The 16,127-nt window shown below is 45.8% G+C and overlaps 1 protein-coding gene across 1 annotated transcript in view; it reads right to left on the bottom strand.

The window, feature by feature from the left end:
- Positions 1-16,127, bottom strand: part of LOC146866111 (protein prune homolog 2-like) — a 1,273,164-nt gene that overhangs the window by 930,323 nt on the left and 326,714 nt on the right. Inside the window, exon 5 of the mRNA XM_085633391.1 lies at positions 210-362. Within this exon, the coding sequence (XP_085489517.1) occupies positions 210-362 (153 nt within the window). The remainder of the gene's footprint in view (positions 1-209; positions 363-16,127) is intronic.

Below are 16,127 nucleotides of genomic sequence, written 5' to 3'. Positions count from 1 at the left end.
GACGTAAACACAGAAGCTATATTCTCTAAAATAGTTCTTTGTATGACCACAAAAATTACCACAACGTAAACATTTTAGAAAATAGAGGGTAATCGAGTTTTAAAGCTGACGTGTCCCCCTCTCTGTTAAGGAGAGTTTTCATTAAGAAACTTACAGGGCAAGAAGATTTAACTGTCCTTTTTGCGTATTTTTATACTGTTATTACTTACCTTGAACAGGAAATTTGGTTTCCTTTAGATCACAGATAATCTCTTCACGTGGAGGCAGCTCTGGAAACTTTTTTTCTAAAATGCTGAGTATTTCCTCTTGTTGTTCTGTAATGTTCTCTGTTTCAGAGGCCATGCATTTGAAAAGGATGCTTCCTGAAAAAGAAACAAACAGCGCACTCATATTAGCCAGTCAGTTAACTTCTGCATGAAGCTCCTTGAGACCCTCACGGGTGAGTAGGGCACTTAACAGATCCCTGATTGATTGATTGATTGAAGCTTGTGCACGAAAAAGAAAAATATCTTTGTCAGTTGTATTCATGAGCAGTGGCGACTCCTCCGCTAAGGCGGAGAAGCGTTGCCCCACTGCTTTTAAAACAGTCAAAAGGGGTCAAATAAAACGATAATAACAAGGTTATTATCGCATTATTTTTGGTTTCTGCCGGCTGGGTTAGGGAGGGGCGGGACTGGTGGCTCAGGGTGGTGGGAGGAGTGGACTATGCACATTAAGTGCACATGACTGCTTGGCCAGCCTTAGCAAAGGAGCCGCCACTGTTTGACAGAAACTCTGTAGACATGATACTCAAACTTTTAGCCTGTCAAGTTTGGTAGAAGTTGGTCAAATGGTTGAAACGTTATTAGATCGCAAAGAGTGTCACTGTTTTATTTTCCACAATTGCATAGCTGATTTTGGAGTGGAATAACTCCAAACCCACTCAACGAAAGTCAACCACATTTTAGTGGCATATCTGCCTGTCCCCTTTCAATGCGTTTTCTTGGTTTGATTACATTTCTTCTAGCTCTTTCAACAAGAAAAGTCAAAATGTGAGTGCCCTGTGTATGTGCACATGTTCCAGTGCAGAATAGAATCCATAAATGATGGTAATGTCAGGAACATTATTGGGAAAACTTAGCCCACAACAGAAAAAAACAAATGCTCATGTGGGATTTTCTCATTTACTCAGTTTGTAGTCACAAATCAACCCTCTACTTGTTCACTAAAATTTGGAGGAAATTAAAAACACTGATTTGCTCAGTAGGATAGCTGGTGTAGCATAATGCGGAATAGGGCAATGTTAAAGGAAATGACTATCTTTGCCAGCATTGGTAGGACTAAAGGAAAAAAAATACTTCCCTCCCATCCATAGCAAGGACACTGAATAGCACCTGCCCTTAGAAGTAGGGCATGTTATACACCTAGCATTGTGGAGGGCGAGGGCCAATCAAACACACCCCTCTTGAACAAGGTAGAGGGCTTACACACACCAGCCCTTGTAAGCGTGGGCAAACAAATAGGTCAGTACCAGGTACTATAGGTGGATAGTGTCTTTTTTTTAAAGTTGGGTGCACTGGGTTGAATGATACTTGTATTGCAATCTTATGTGCCCGTATTGTCCTGAAATTCTAATATCACAAATATGTATTTCTTTCCACAAATGGCTTCCCCCTTCTCCTCTGGCTTGGTGTTCCTCAAAGAAAGATCAAGAAAAATACCCAGTTAAGAATATCCAAACGAATACTAGAAATTCCTTTTTCTACTTCTACAAGAGGCCAGCCCCATCTCTAATTCAGACCCTCCTTATCTTTTCTTGTCAGTGCCTGTTGTGGTGGTTTTCTGAGAAGCATCTACTTCTCAACTCTATTCTTGCAAAGGCCACCAACAAAAAAGGAAAATATAGTAATAAGACCATATAAAAATAAAGGTTAAGCGAAACCTTAATTTTTAAGTTTTTTCTCTTTGACCAATTCCTTAAAACTTGTGACAGTATTTGGGCGCTGATCTTGGTGACCTTAGTTTCTTTCAACCATGCTACCTCTCCAGTTTGAGGAATGGCAATCCCTCCCCAGTTTCTCTCAATGTGGTTTGAGATCCAATAGGCCACATCTATACTCCTGTCCCTTTCTGATGTTTTCCAATTGTATGGACTAAAGCTTGACCTGGGTTACTGGTTGAGAGGGGTAGAACCCTACTCACGCCACAGCTACAAGTTCTGTCAGGGTGAAGTCGCAAGTAAACCCTAAATTAACTTGTGCTTAACCCACTGGTTACTTGGCACAAAAGCTGTCAGGCTTAACTTAAAGGCAATGTGTAAAGTTTCTATGTAGCACTTCTTACAGTAATAAACTAAAAACACAACACAATTTAGAAAAATAGAGTAAAATTTAATTATTTGACACCAAAATGAAAAAAATCTAATCAGTAGAACCGGAGATATGCAATTTTAAAGATTTAATTGCAAATAGTGCCTAAAAGCACAAAGCGCCAACTGTGGTTATCTGTTCGCGTCGGACCGGGACAAAGTCACATGTTCAGTTCAACTGCGAGGAAGCACAGGCCGGATAGAGGGATCAAGTTAGGCCTGCTTAACAAAGTACCTTAAATCCTTAAATCCTGGTTTGCTGAGCATTGTGAGATCCCGCTAAGATGCGTCACGCAGCAGCAGTTCTGGGAAAGTTGCAAGGCTGCGATGTGGTGTTCTGCGCCATCATTGAGGATACCCTTGACAAGGTGCTTTTGATGCAAAGTCCTGCATTGAAGATGTGCCACGCACAGACGGTTGAGAAGAAACTGCAGGGCTATGATGTGGAGTCCTGCATAATTGGTGTGGATGCCATCAACTTAGTGCTTGTGATGCGAAGGTCTGAGCTGAGAATGCGTCCTGCAGTGGTGATTCACAGGAGACTGTGGGCTGCAATGAGAGGTCAGGCATCGGTGATGCATTGTGCTGCAGTGGTTCCAATGCGGCTGCCGGGAGACGTGTTGCACTGTGTCAGTTCTGCTTACAGGACCACAGCTGGACTACAAGAGTACCTTCAGGCACACTTCCAAGGGTGTACTGAAGAGCTGGTCCTGAGGGTCCACTATTTATAGCTAGTACCTTGCAGTATGAGAAGGTTCTCGAGGTTTACACCCCAGAAATGTTTGGAATTTCTTGCCTCTCTGCCCGGACCCCAGCATGTCTGGGGTCACAAAAGACTAGAGTTCAAACCCTTTGTGAGTATGCTGGGCAGAGATTTTGTGATGTGCAATTGAGGTAGGTGACAGCTCCTCACCCTCATCAGGTTAGAGATGGCCCATCCTGCCAGTTACTATTTCCCTTTGTCTCACTGTCAGGGAACATCACACAAAGACCAACTGCCAGCTACACCCAGTCATATGACCCAGAAAATAAGCTGCAGTCACCAAATGGTTGGGAGAAGATAATCCCAACTTTCTAAAAGTGGCATTTTCGAAATTGCGACTTAAAATCCGACTTGACCATTAAAGCGGGCCTCACATTACAATTCTTTACAAATCAAAGCAGGCTTAGCAACAGTAAAAACAATAATTTAAGAGTTTTTCACTACCAGGACATGTCAAAGGTAAAAGTACATGTCCAACTTATTAAATAGTTATCAAACCAAGGGGGAAGAAAGATGATCAGAGGGGCTTGTCCTCCTATCAAGTATATCAAACCAAAGAGACCCCTACTCTTTGTATTGACTAACTCTACACAAGAAAAATAAAATGTCAGGTTTTCTTATATAACCCTCACCCACCAGGGTTTCCCCTTGGTGGCATGCTTCATTATCGGGTCCAGCCCGTTCCGCTGCGGAACGGGGCTTACTGCGACCTACGTGTTACCTGGGAGCACTTTTTTATTGTTTTTAAATGATGTAAAATGATGACAAAATAGGAGTGGGTGGGGTCTTGTGTGAAAAGTGAGATTTAAAAATACCTGCGTAGTAGATACATTACTATTTATTCAGGCCTGTAGTTGGTATGATTAAAAACAAGGGGACCAAGAAAGTGTAGATAATAATGTGCCAACCTTTCTAAACGGTCCACATGTTTCAGGCCGTACCCCAAGACTTTTCTTCAGGACCAAGGAAACTAACTTCCTGATGCCACTCCTGTTTATTTTTCTATCTGCACACACACACTGCTTGGTAAAAAGTACATACAGATATGTACATACAGCACCTACTTGCTGTTACTGCTTGTAGTTCTGTAAAAACATTACGGGAGAGTTAGTTTGCCAGAAAACTCTAGGCAATATACATTGTTTAAAATTGATAAACCACTGTATGTGCCATAATGACTGAGCACGTCGTATTTTCCTTTCTCCCTGTCTAGCACCATCCTTGTTTCCTCCTAGTGTTTTCTATGTTTTCTCATTTTCCCTTCCTTGCTAACTTTGCTGTTCGTCTCTCTCTAGGGCACCCACTAGACTTCCTTCCAGCCTGTGCATTACAGGACTACCTCATCAGCTAAGTGATCCCTCTAAATACCCCTACACTTGAGCAAAGTGAAGACTAGACAAAATATACTCCTAGCTTGGCAAATGTTGACCATAAAACACTACTCAATCCTTGAAATGAAGAAAACATGAACCAGGCCATAACTCAATGACGAGGCCTAATTACGCCAAAACCAGTATAGCATTGCTTGTGTTTTCATTTAAAAGGAACGTCTTGGCAGTTTTGTCTGTAGTGTTCCTACAGGAGCAGAACTAAGTCTGATTTGCATGTGGTGGATTGATCTTTGAGGTGACAGTGTGCGCAAAAAAACACCATGGATTGGAATGTAGCCCCAATAATTACCAGTGGCTGTGATTAATTCAAGCATTCCATCACTTTTATTTTCACAGATACCTTCCAAAAATATTATAATTACAAGTGAAGGCTACAAGTATTGGCAGGGAACAGGTTGGAGACATCAATGCCAACCCACTGTTTGTGCATGAGACTGTGAGCAGCATCGAGACCCACTGGGGTTTTATTTTGCTTTGCAGCACTACAATCACCATAATGCTCAGAGGTACGTTGGGGCATCTATGAAATATAAACATGTGACTGCAGTCCTCGCTGTTGACTCTGTGCCTAGCCTGTGAACAAGGGCGTGGAAGCCCGAAACACGTCTGGCTGTCATTCATAAGGTATCCTGTTGCTGCTGTGCTCGCTGCAACTTCATTAAAGGAATTTGAATACACCTGAGAGGCTTTTCCGTATGGGGCACCCCTTTGAGTTGTTGGATATAATACGGCCGGCCCCGTAGTGGAACTGCCCGCCGCAGAAGTGCGGATCTGTGGACCACGAGTGCGTGGTACCTGGGACTTGTGGTTTTCCTGATGAAGGCTACAGGTAGCAGGTTGGAGACATGAATGCCAACCCACTGTGGTAATATTTTGTGCATGAGACTGTGAGCAGCATCGAGACACATTGGGGTTTTATTTTATTTTGCAGCACTACAAACACCATACTGCTCGGAGGCCCGTTGGGGCGGGGCATCTCTGAAATATAAACATGAGTACATGCAGTCTTCACTGTTGACCCTGTGCTAGCCTGTGAACAAGGTCGTGGAAACCTGAAACGTGTCTCGCTGTCATTCATAAGGTATTCTGTCGCTGCTGTGCTCGCTGCACCTTCATTAAAGGAATTTGAATCCACCTGAGAGGCTTTTCAGTATGGGGCACCCCTTTGTGTTGTTGGATATATATATATATATATTCACTGAAAAAACCATAGGTTTCAGGGACGTTATAGTTAGTTGGACATTTTACTCGTACAAAACCAGAGAAATTCGGCCATTATAGTTAGTAGAGCTAACTATGACTCGCGCCCCCGCAATGCACTGCTGATGACGTCACATATTACATCACTCATGACATGGTCAGTGACACCACTGATGACATCTCAAATGACATGCTTGATGAGATCACTGATGACATCATCCAGTGACTGTGTGTTTCTATAAAGTTTAAATATGTTTTATATATATGCCAAGGTGTATTGCAGAATGAGTGGGTGTATAAGTGTCTGGGTGGAGGATTTAATAGGTGTGTGACTGACTGTATAAGTGAGTGATTACATATGTCTTACTCAGTGCTTGGGTTAGTGACTAGACTGTGTGAATATCTGTATCAGTCTGTCTGTTGTTGTGTAAGCTGCTGCATGGGTTGGTGAGTAGCTACATGAGTGTGTATATATGGGTTATTTATTGGTTGCGTGAGAATCTGTATGGGTGCCTGAGTGTTAGTGTGGGTGGGTGGGGAGTGTGTGAGTTTGTGCATAGATTTGTGAGTGAGTGATTTACTGGGTGTATGGGTTCAAGAGTACATGTGGAAATAGCTGTATGGGTCCGTGAGTGTGTGCATGGGTGTTTTGGTGAGTGAATGGATGTCTCAGTGGTATATGTGTGAGTAACTACATATGTGAAAGGCAGTATATGTGAGTATTGGAGTATATAAATGACTATATGTGAGAGTGAGAGATTGTGAGAGTGGCTGTATGAATGAGTGTGTGTTTGTGTCAGTGACTGTATAAGAGAGTAAGTATATGTTAGTATCTGTATGAATAGGTGAGGTAGTGACTGTATAACTGTATAGGTGAGTAAATGGCTGTGTTATTGATTCTTTACATGACTGGCTAGATGTGTAAATAACTCTATGGATGAGTGGCAGTGTGTGAGTGTCTGTATAGGTGTATGAGTGCATATGATAGTGCTGTATGGACGAGTGACTGCATGTATGAGTGACTGTATGGGTGAATGAATGGATGTGTATGTATACCTAGGAATGAATCCGAGGGTATGTAGCAACTGCTTTTGTTTTGTCTATGGTTTCTAAATTGGCAGTCTGTATTTTAGAGTGGGTGTATCAAAGCTTATATTAGGGTGTAAGGAGATGCATAAAATTATCACATGGATGATGTCATCTGTGATGTCATCAGTGATGCCATTTGAGATGTCATTAGTGATGTCATGAGTGATGTTACTGACCATGTCATCAGAGATGTAATATGTGACGTCATCAGGAGTGCATTGCGGGGGCGCGAGTTATAGTTAGCTCTACTAACTATAACGGCCGAATTTCTCTGGTTTTGTACGAGTGAAATGTCCAACTAACTATAACATCCCTGAGACCTATGTTTTTTTCAGTGAATTTCTATGGTTTTTTTAAATGCTAATTTCTAACTATAACGTCCCTGAAACCTATGGTTTTATCAGTGAATTTCAAAGGTTTTTTAATTGCTAATTTCTAACTATAACATACCAGTCGCGTTTCCAGAGTGGTGGAGAAAGGTGAGCGCGGCCACCGAAACACCTCTTGGCAATCCCACTGTGTGGGATTTACTGGTGGTAACAGGAGGAGTAGATAGCCCCAACGTCAACCTTGGGGGCCAACTATCCCTTTTATAACCACCAGTAAGTCCCACAGAGCAGAATTGCTAACTTCTTATATCAGGCACACCCCCTCCCTGCACCACTGTGCAAACGTGCCCCCTAGCACGTTGTAAGTTAGGGGATTAAGTCCCCTTGAATCCTGAGGGTCCCTGGGGGCCAACTAGCCCTCCAGGTAAATGTAAATTTGATACTTGTATAGCGCACTACTCACCCGCAAGAGTCTCAAGTCGCTTGTACGAATACCGCTGTGGAACCCATCCTGGCTTTCCCTGTGAGGCGTCCACTCCTGGGCACCACCAAGGTGGAGGCCAGGCATCCTTAGCATTGTGGGGGCCGTTGTGGAGATTAAGCAAGCTATTGCCCAGAGTTGCAGAGTGGGACTCCATGATTGGAATAGGCACCGAGGCGAGAATTATCAGGTCCGTGGAATTTTTGAGCCCAAGACCCGCCGAGGCGGGGAATTGAACCCTGGTCCCGGGCTAGACCTCTGCATCAGGGTCTGCCGCTCTAATCATTGAGCCACACTTCTCCACTCATTGAGCCACACTTCTCCTCCAGGAAGTGGCACAGAGCTGCTTTGCAGAGAGGTGGTCCAAGGTCATGCCCCTTTTTACACCTCTCTGCAACACAGCTCATGGGTACTAAATGGAGGTACCTGGTGGGCTAGTTGGATCCAAGGGACCCTCAGGATTCAAGGGGACTCAATCCCCCAACTTACAACGCGCCAGAGGTCCCGTTTGCACAGTGGTGCAGGGAGGGGGCGGCAGTCCAGGAGGCTCATCCTCCTGATTGCCTACATCGCGCTGCTGCTGGACAACATGCTGCTCATGGTAGTAGGTAGGTGGGTGGTAGCACTGCTGGCAAAACTGAACTTTTTGGCGCAAAGAAATATATTAGAGATGGAGAGATCCAACATAGTGCCATTCATTCATACATCCATTAATATGCATATACATATTTGCTCCATTCATCTACCCACCTGTCCACCCATACACAATATCAATCCTTCATTACTTGCGCTGCTGGTCCGATCATTCACTCCTTGGTTTGAGGGCTCCTGCTCTGCTGGCGGCTGAAGAGAGAGTGAGTTCACCAAGCTTGTCATCTCTTTCGTGGGACGGCAGCAGGGTGACTTTGGGCAAGTGCAACGCCAAGGAAGATTCAGAGAGAAGGTAAACTCATGGAAAGCTCACAGTGCTCGGCGTTTGGGGGCGGATTGGCATAAATGCATAATTGCTGGAATCCCCCCACACACAGATATTGTCAATGCTCTGGGGGTCTGTCAGCGATTTCATTTCAGGCAGAAAGTGTTCCCTGTGAGTTTAACAAAACAGCTGCTGATACCACAAGGCATCAGAGGAGATGCAATTGTCTCGCAGCTGGCTCTCTTCCCACCGTTTGATCTTATTCCTGGTCCAGCTCCCAATTCTCGTCACATCGTCGCCCCGGTTCTCTTTTGAGGAGGACGTGGGTTTGCACTGTCTCTGCTATCGGTCGGGCAGCTGTACTCACAGTAGCACCTGGGTTGCATTTGGGGTTGGTAGGCCACGAAAGTCACCTCAAGCCCCTGAAACAGAGCACTGGAGAGCGGGAGGACACCCCCGGAGGGCGTGCGCCCTCGACGGCGCAGTTGGGGTGTAAAGGTCTGATGTTTAGAGCTGCTGCCCCACAGTTCCGAATCCACACCGTGATTGATATATATGTATTTATATATGTATTCCTGTAGGTATAAATTGTCCTTCCCAGCCCACGGCCCTCTTCTCCTCCCAGTTCGGACCAATCACCTCTCCTGGGATTCGGAAAGATGTCCAAACTGAGTTGTCCAGCGCATGCCTTGGTGATCTTAATGCCTCTGACACAACATCCCCCACTGCGTCTATCTTTTTTTGTTTGCAATGTGCAAGTGCCTTAATTTATCTATCAATGCCTTCGTATACTATGGATGCATTGACCCTTTGATTCATTCACCCATTCGTCCATTCCTCCCACCTGTCTGTCCATCTATCCCAACAGCCGTCTTTCCCTCCGTCCGTCATTCTGTCCATCCCTCAATATGCAATCATCCATCCACCTCATCATCTACCCTTCCATTCATTGACTCACCCATCAGTCCAAGCGCCCACCATACACCCACCCATCCTTCTACACGTCAGTACATCCCTTGTTCTCCGGCCATCCATCAACCTACTCATTTATGCAGCTGCCCACCATATAGTTGCCCATCTGCCAATCTATAAATTCATTCATCCACCCACACACTCACCAACCCAATCCATCCATCTGCCTGGCTGTCCGCCCATCTATCTGCCCGTCCGTCCCTCCGTCCATCTATCCATCCAGTGAACTGCCCATCCGTGGAGCCGCCCACCATACACCTACTATACCTTCCTTCCACACGTCCATCCATCCGACCCATCAATCCATCCATTCCCTCCGCTGATCCACACATCTATCTGTCTGCTCTCCCTTCACTCACCATTCAATTTACAGGTTGGTAGGCTCTGCCAATCTGTTTATCCATCCCTTGACCTACCTGGCTATGAAGCCGGCCACCGTACACCCATTCGACCATCCATTCAGTTTGCTTGTCCAACATCTGTCCTCTACCTCCTCGTCACTCACCTTCGTAACAATAAATAAATAAATAGCTCCTAAGCAGTAGTGCCTAACCAGGCACAAGATGCCCAGGGCTCCGTCTGCCTGTGATTGTTCTTTGAACGCTCGTTTCCTGCAGCTGTTCTGAACGAAATGACGCAACGAGTGTACAAACCCACAAATTCAAAGAAAACACCAGGAACTAAAATAAGTCCAGCTCTGTTTCCGGCTATAATGGCTGTAGCATCAAAGTTAAGAGTGTGTTTAATTTTGTCAGGCATGGCTCTTCCGAGCCTTGGCTGAGGGGCGTGATCGCCGGGCACCTGTAGAATGTGGCCACACACCGCGTCAGACAAGGGATGTCACAAAAACTAACATCAAAACAAGAATAGGGGGCAGGGTAGGAACACCCTGACCCCCTAGGCCTGCTCGGGGGTTCCAAAAGGCCCCCCTTAGTTTTTGTTTTTTTATTTAAAAAAATTAAAGATGCACTAGGTGTACACCTCCTGCCATGAAAAAAAACAAAAAAACCAGCACGTTTTTCAAAGCCCCTGGGTGGGCCAGGTCCAGGGGGCACTCAGCAAATATTTTGCGGGGGCCCAAGCGGGCTGCCCGCAGACCCGGTGACTGCCACTTCCCTCGGGCTGAAACAAAAAAAATGTCTGGAGGTCCCAAACTCCACACGCTGAGCTGGGGACCACCACCTCCACGGGGCTTTGATAATAAACTGTGGGGGGCACATGGTCATCCCCACAGCCCCGGGGACATCACCTCCCTAGGGCTCTGTTTTAAAATAAAATTATGTGTGTGGGATGAAATAGCCCCTCCCCATACGCCTCGGGGACCACCGCCTCCCCGGGGCTATGTTGGAAGGTGGCTGCGCGGCCTCCCTCCTGGAGCCCATATGTCCTGGGGTGCCCACCCCCAGGACACTGCTGTTTGCTATGGCAGGGCGGGAGCACGGCTCCCCTCCTGTCATAGGAAACTCTGCTTTGCTTCATTGAAGTGAGAGCAGGGAAACCCGCTCTCGCTTCAATGAAGCAAAGCAGGATTGCTTTTGGGCAAGGGGAGCTGCAAGGGGAGCTGCATGTGAGCAGATCCCCTTGCTCTAAAGCAATACCGGCTCCCGCAGCAGGTGGGGAGTCGGCAGGACAGTGGTGGCATTGAGGCTCCCCCCACGGCCCCCAACGAGTGGCCATGCCCCGGGGGATGGGGTCCCCGGGACCAAAAATGGCCCTGGAGGGGGACCACACGGTCCCCCTCCTTTTAAAAAAAATATATAAAAGGATTGGCCATGCCACGGGGATGGGGTTCCTGGGGCAAATATAAATTAATGGAAGTAGACAAGTCGCTGCCCCCTAGTGTGAACGAGATGGGTCCGCAGCTCCCAGCGCGGCCCCCTCGTGTGAACACGATGGGTGCGTGGCTCCAAGCACAAATAATTGCGATTTAAAAAAAAAAAAGCTTGGTTAAATTTTGGGTTAGTGGTTGGCTCTAAAAAGAGCCCTTGTTTTCATTGGGAGATTGTTTTAGCTGATGTAAGTGCGGATGCAGAGCTGCAGGTTGTTGAGAAACACTCTGTTGCCTTGATCCTTGAAGTGTACTCCATCACTTCTGTAGATGCCATCCATATGGAAACGTAGATTGTTGTTATAGATGGGCATATTCTGCACACCCCTATGCTGTTCTGGCGTACGTTGTCTCTGCCCACTCTGCTTACGCTTACGGAGGGACACCTGAAGCACTCAGCGTGTGCGCAGCCAGCGATGATGAGTCCTCTGGGTGGGCCAAACTGGATGCAATGTCTGTTGCGTACTGGACTCTGCAATTAATAAATTAAGACTGAATTTGAATTGTGAGCCCTGCCGACCGCAGTGTAGGCTGAAGGCAGCGGTCAGCAAGGGCCCACAGCCAAGTGGCGTTTACTTGAGCTACATAGGGTTAGTGGCACCGGAAGCACTCAGCGTGTGCGCAGATAGTGATAATGCGTCGTCCGGGCGGCACACAGTGGATGCAATGTCTGTTGCCTACTGAATGTGTGCACCCTGTCCACTTTTCTTGTTTTTTCACCTTTTTTTAAACTCTTTTCTTGTGATTCGCATGTAGCTACAACAAACTCCTAATAAACACAAGGGATCGTTTTAGAGCCACCCTATAACCCAACAGTAGAGACTGATCGCCAAGTTATCGGCACTTTAGCGCAGCAAAAGTAGCAAAATAATTATTGCCCCATTCTCAAGTTGGTGCAAACTGCCACATTGCCCACAGGCTGACGGTACCAACACAGCGGACAACCAACTTCCCTCCGCAGACAAAGCTGCTGGCTGTGCTGCACCTGTTGGTCTCTGGTACCTTCTAACCAACAACTGCCAGAGTCGGAGGAGTCCCCCAGCCAGCCCTATCAAACTTCCTCACACATGTCTTGGATGCATGTCCACGAAAGCAACGACGGGCACTGTATCCGCACCACACGCTCGTCCCAATTCGTAGTATTCCTGCACAACCAACCCCAACCCCAGCCGTTGCCTTGCGCCTCTGTTATCCAGATCCAAGAATGTGGTTTCTGAAATGGGTGTGCACCAGGTCATGAAGTACAGTAGTCAACATTAGTGGAAAAACAGTACTTTATTAGAAAAACATAAATTAACAAAACGAAAACATCAGCCAACGCGTTCCATCGCCAACGGGGAACTTCATCAGGGCAACTTGTGGATCCAATTAACTGCATATGGTCTGGTTGGATAAATGGTGACAATGGTCAAGCGTCCGTATTGTCACAAACGTAATCTGGTACAGTATTTTGCACTTGGACAAACCGGAATGCTTACAGGTATGATCAATCCTGCACAAAAAGACAGTAACAGAAGTTTGTGTGGTTGTAACCTTCGTAGGAAAGAAAAGGAAGGTTACGACCACACAAACTTCTGTTACGGTCTAATTAGGCAGGATTTATCATACCTGTAAATATCACAGTTTGTATCAGCATGACACCCCTGCAACTTCACCTCCCCCACACTGCACAGGAACAGCTAGAGACCAAGCAAGGGAACTACACCATAGCAGACCTCCCACACGTATTGGGGGCAATTGACTGCAGCACATGTACTACTTGTGCCCCCTGTCGACACTGCACACAATCACCGCAACAGAAGCCACACGCATTCCATCAATGTGCAGGCAAAAGTGAACCACCAGGGCCTGTTCACCAATGTCGTCGCAAACTTCCCAGGCAGTGTGCATGATTCCTACATCTTCAGCGAGCACCCCAGCCCTGGCCCCCAGACCGGTCCGCCGCCCAGCGATGACTGCCTGACCCTGCGCACCCAGGCCTCAATGCTCACTTGCCGCCACCAGCGTGTCTCCAAGAGGACCCACCACATGCCAGTGCAATCTCCTCAGCTGTCGCTGGATTCCGCGCCACAGGCTCCCAGTGCATCCTGCTGCACCGTGCCATGGAGTCATGTCTGTGCAGCCTACTGCCTTTGGCGTACACGCGGTCCAGCGAGCTCACAATTCAAATCGGGTCTTGATTGCCAGGATGGCGTATGGAGGCCTACGCATCATCGCAGGCTGCACACCCGCTCAGCTCTGGTGCTACTAACTCAGTGCACCTCAAATCATCGCCATGTGCCGGAAAGCCCGTGTGAGCCAAAATGCCTCGGCTGCCACCAACTCTGTGCACCTCAAGTCATCGCCACATGGCGGGAGGCCAATGTCAGCCAAAGTGCCTCAGCTGCCACCAACTCTGTGCACCTCAAGTCATGGGCCCTTTATGATTGAATATCGTGGTGAGGACGCCATCATGTCACCGCCAGCAGTGGGGAATGTGATGTGGTAGGTCCCTAGAGCCTCATTCATAAATAATAACCACACGGACACACCCAAACGGAGAGTGGAAATGGCCTCGAACATGTGCGCCCGGCCCTTTTTATCAGCAGGGTCACATGTCCTGTGACGCCTCTGCTGTATGGGGGTGGTATGGGTGTAGACCAGCCCTGAGGGAATGGCTGTGGCATGCTGGTAACTAGACCTGTGATCAGCAGATCAGTACAGGGAAGACCTAGGACATGTAGAGTTGTCATTCCCCCCCTGTAAGCGTAAACGGAGTGGGCTAACCTGGCGTATGCCAGTCCAGCGTAGGGGGGTGATCAATGACCCCTGGGCTCTGGTCATGGTTCCGTCCTGGGCTGGACAAGGAAGTAACTCATGGGTGTGTCTCTATTGTAGTGTCCGCGCCACCCGGAGCGCAGTTGGTAATGTTGTACCCTGTGACTCAAGTCCCACAACATGAGCAACATGGACATAAGGGGATTCACTGACCTTACATTCATCCATACTTATACACATGAATGATCATAGACATCTGTGTGAATTTGAATGTTTAATGCACATTCAGTGGAGTGCTGTCTTAAGGCATTTTCGTCTCTTGTTTTTGGTATAGCCAGTACTATGTACTCATCCAATCACTCTGCCAATTCCCAAGCACTTATAAATTCACTGCGCACTCTCCTTTCAGTACTATAATCATTCAGTTAGTACCCATGTACTCATGTAATGACCCAGGCACTAACACATGCACTCCTACAATCCCCTGTGCACGACTCATGCAGTCATCTAATCACCTACACACTACTCATTCGCTCCTTCAATTCCCCAGGTAGTGCCCATGCAGTCCAGCAATCACCCTGTCACTCCCCATGTACTCCTCCAATCACCCAGTCAGTACTATATTCATATTCAATCACTCCGCCAGTAACCAAGCACTTATAAATTCACCATGCATCTCCTTGCAGTACTCTAATCATGCAGTCAGTACCCATGTACTCATGTAATGGGCCAGGCACTAACACATACACTGCTGCAATCCCCTGTGCACTACCCATGCAGTCCTCTAACCACGTACACAGTACTCATTCGCTACTTCAATTACCCAGGTACTACCCAAGCAGTACAGCAATCAGCTTGTCACTCCCCATGCACTCCTCCAATCATTAAGCCAGTACCATGTATTTATCCAATCACTCTGCAAATACCCAAGCACTTATAAAATCACCATACACTCTCCTTGCAGTACTCTTATCATCTAGTCAATACCCATGTACTCATGCAATGACCCAGGCACTAACACATGCACTGATTCAATCTCCTGTGCGCTACCCATGCAGTCCTCTAACCACATAGACAGTACTCATTTGCTCCTTCAATTCCCCAGGTAGTACCCATGCAGTCTAGCAATCATCCGGTCACTCCTCATGCACTCCTCAAATTATGTAGGCATTATCCATGTACTCATACAAGCACCTATGTAGTCCTATAGTATATAGTGTGTAGTTAAATAATATTAAATTTAATTCTTATATTCTTTTTTCAGATATTCTTCAATATTATTAAGAAAGACTTAACATGACAAAAAAAATGGAAAAGTGAAAACAAGAAAAGAAACAATACTATTTAAAGAAAAGACAACAACAGGAATTAGATCAAGTACAACATGTGGGCAAAAAGAAAAAGTCTTGCGGTAAGAGAACAAAAGAATTCATTAAAAGACTTTCAAGGACTAGAAAAGGTTTTGACAATGTAGAAAATAGAAAGCATACCTCTAGAACAAAGTAGAATGAAATGAAAAAAAGGACAAATTAATGGCAAATCACATTCTGATTAAAAAAATCTATGCTAAAAGAAGAAAGAATCAATTTGATGAAATAAGGAAACGTATGTTTAAAATTAGAGTACCATACAATTTATTGAACGATGACCAGAAATATAAAAAAAATCTGCTTTTTATAAAAAGAAAAAACAGATTGAAACTATAGTTGAAAAGGCTTTTGAAATAAAAAGAAAATTGTTCATTTTAGTTTTAAACAGAATGCGAACATTAGATAAACCAATGCATTCCATAAAGGTCAAAAGTAAAAAGAAGTGAGTAATTAACAGAACTAACTTTTGTGATACTTTTTGGGGTGAATGGAAGCGCACTTCAAGTTCAGAGCCTTTTTTTTAATGAAGAGGCCTATTTTCAAAGCAATACATTAGTTGATGCAGTTGATACCAATGGTCGTGCTTATGAAGTGAAGAACGCTTGTGCAATTGAAAAAGAAAAGATGGTTTCTAGAAATATAGAAGAAGTGATAGCTGATGAAGTTCTAGGGAGACATACTAAA

Source organism: Triturus cristatus, chromosome 2_1 (assembly GCF_964204655.1).
Source record: "Triturus cristatus chromosome 2_1, aTriCri1.1, whole genome shotgun sequence".
In the NCBI taxonomy this organism is placed as follows: Eukaryota; Metazoa; Chordata; class Amphibia; order Caudata; family Salamandridae; genus Triturus; species Triturus cristatus.
This window is presented reverse-complemented; position numbering and strand designations above follow the sequence as displayed.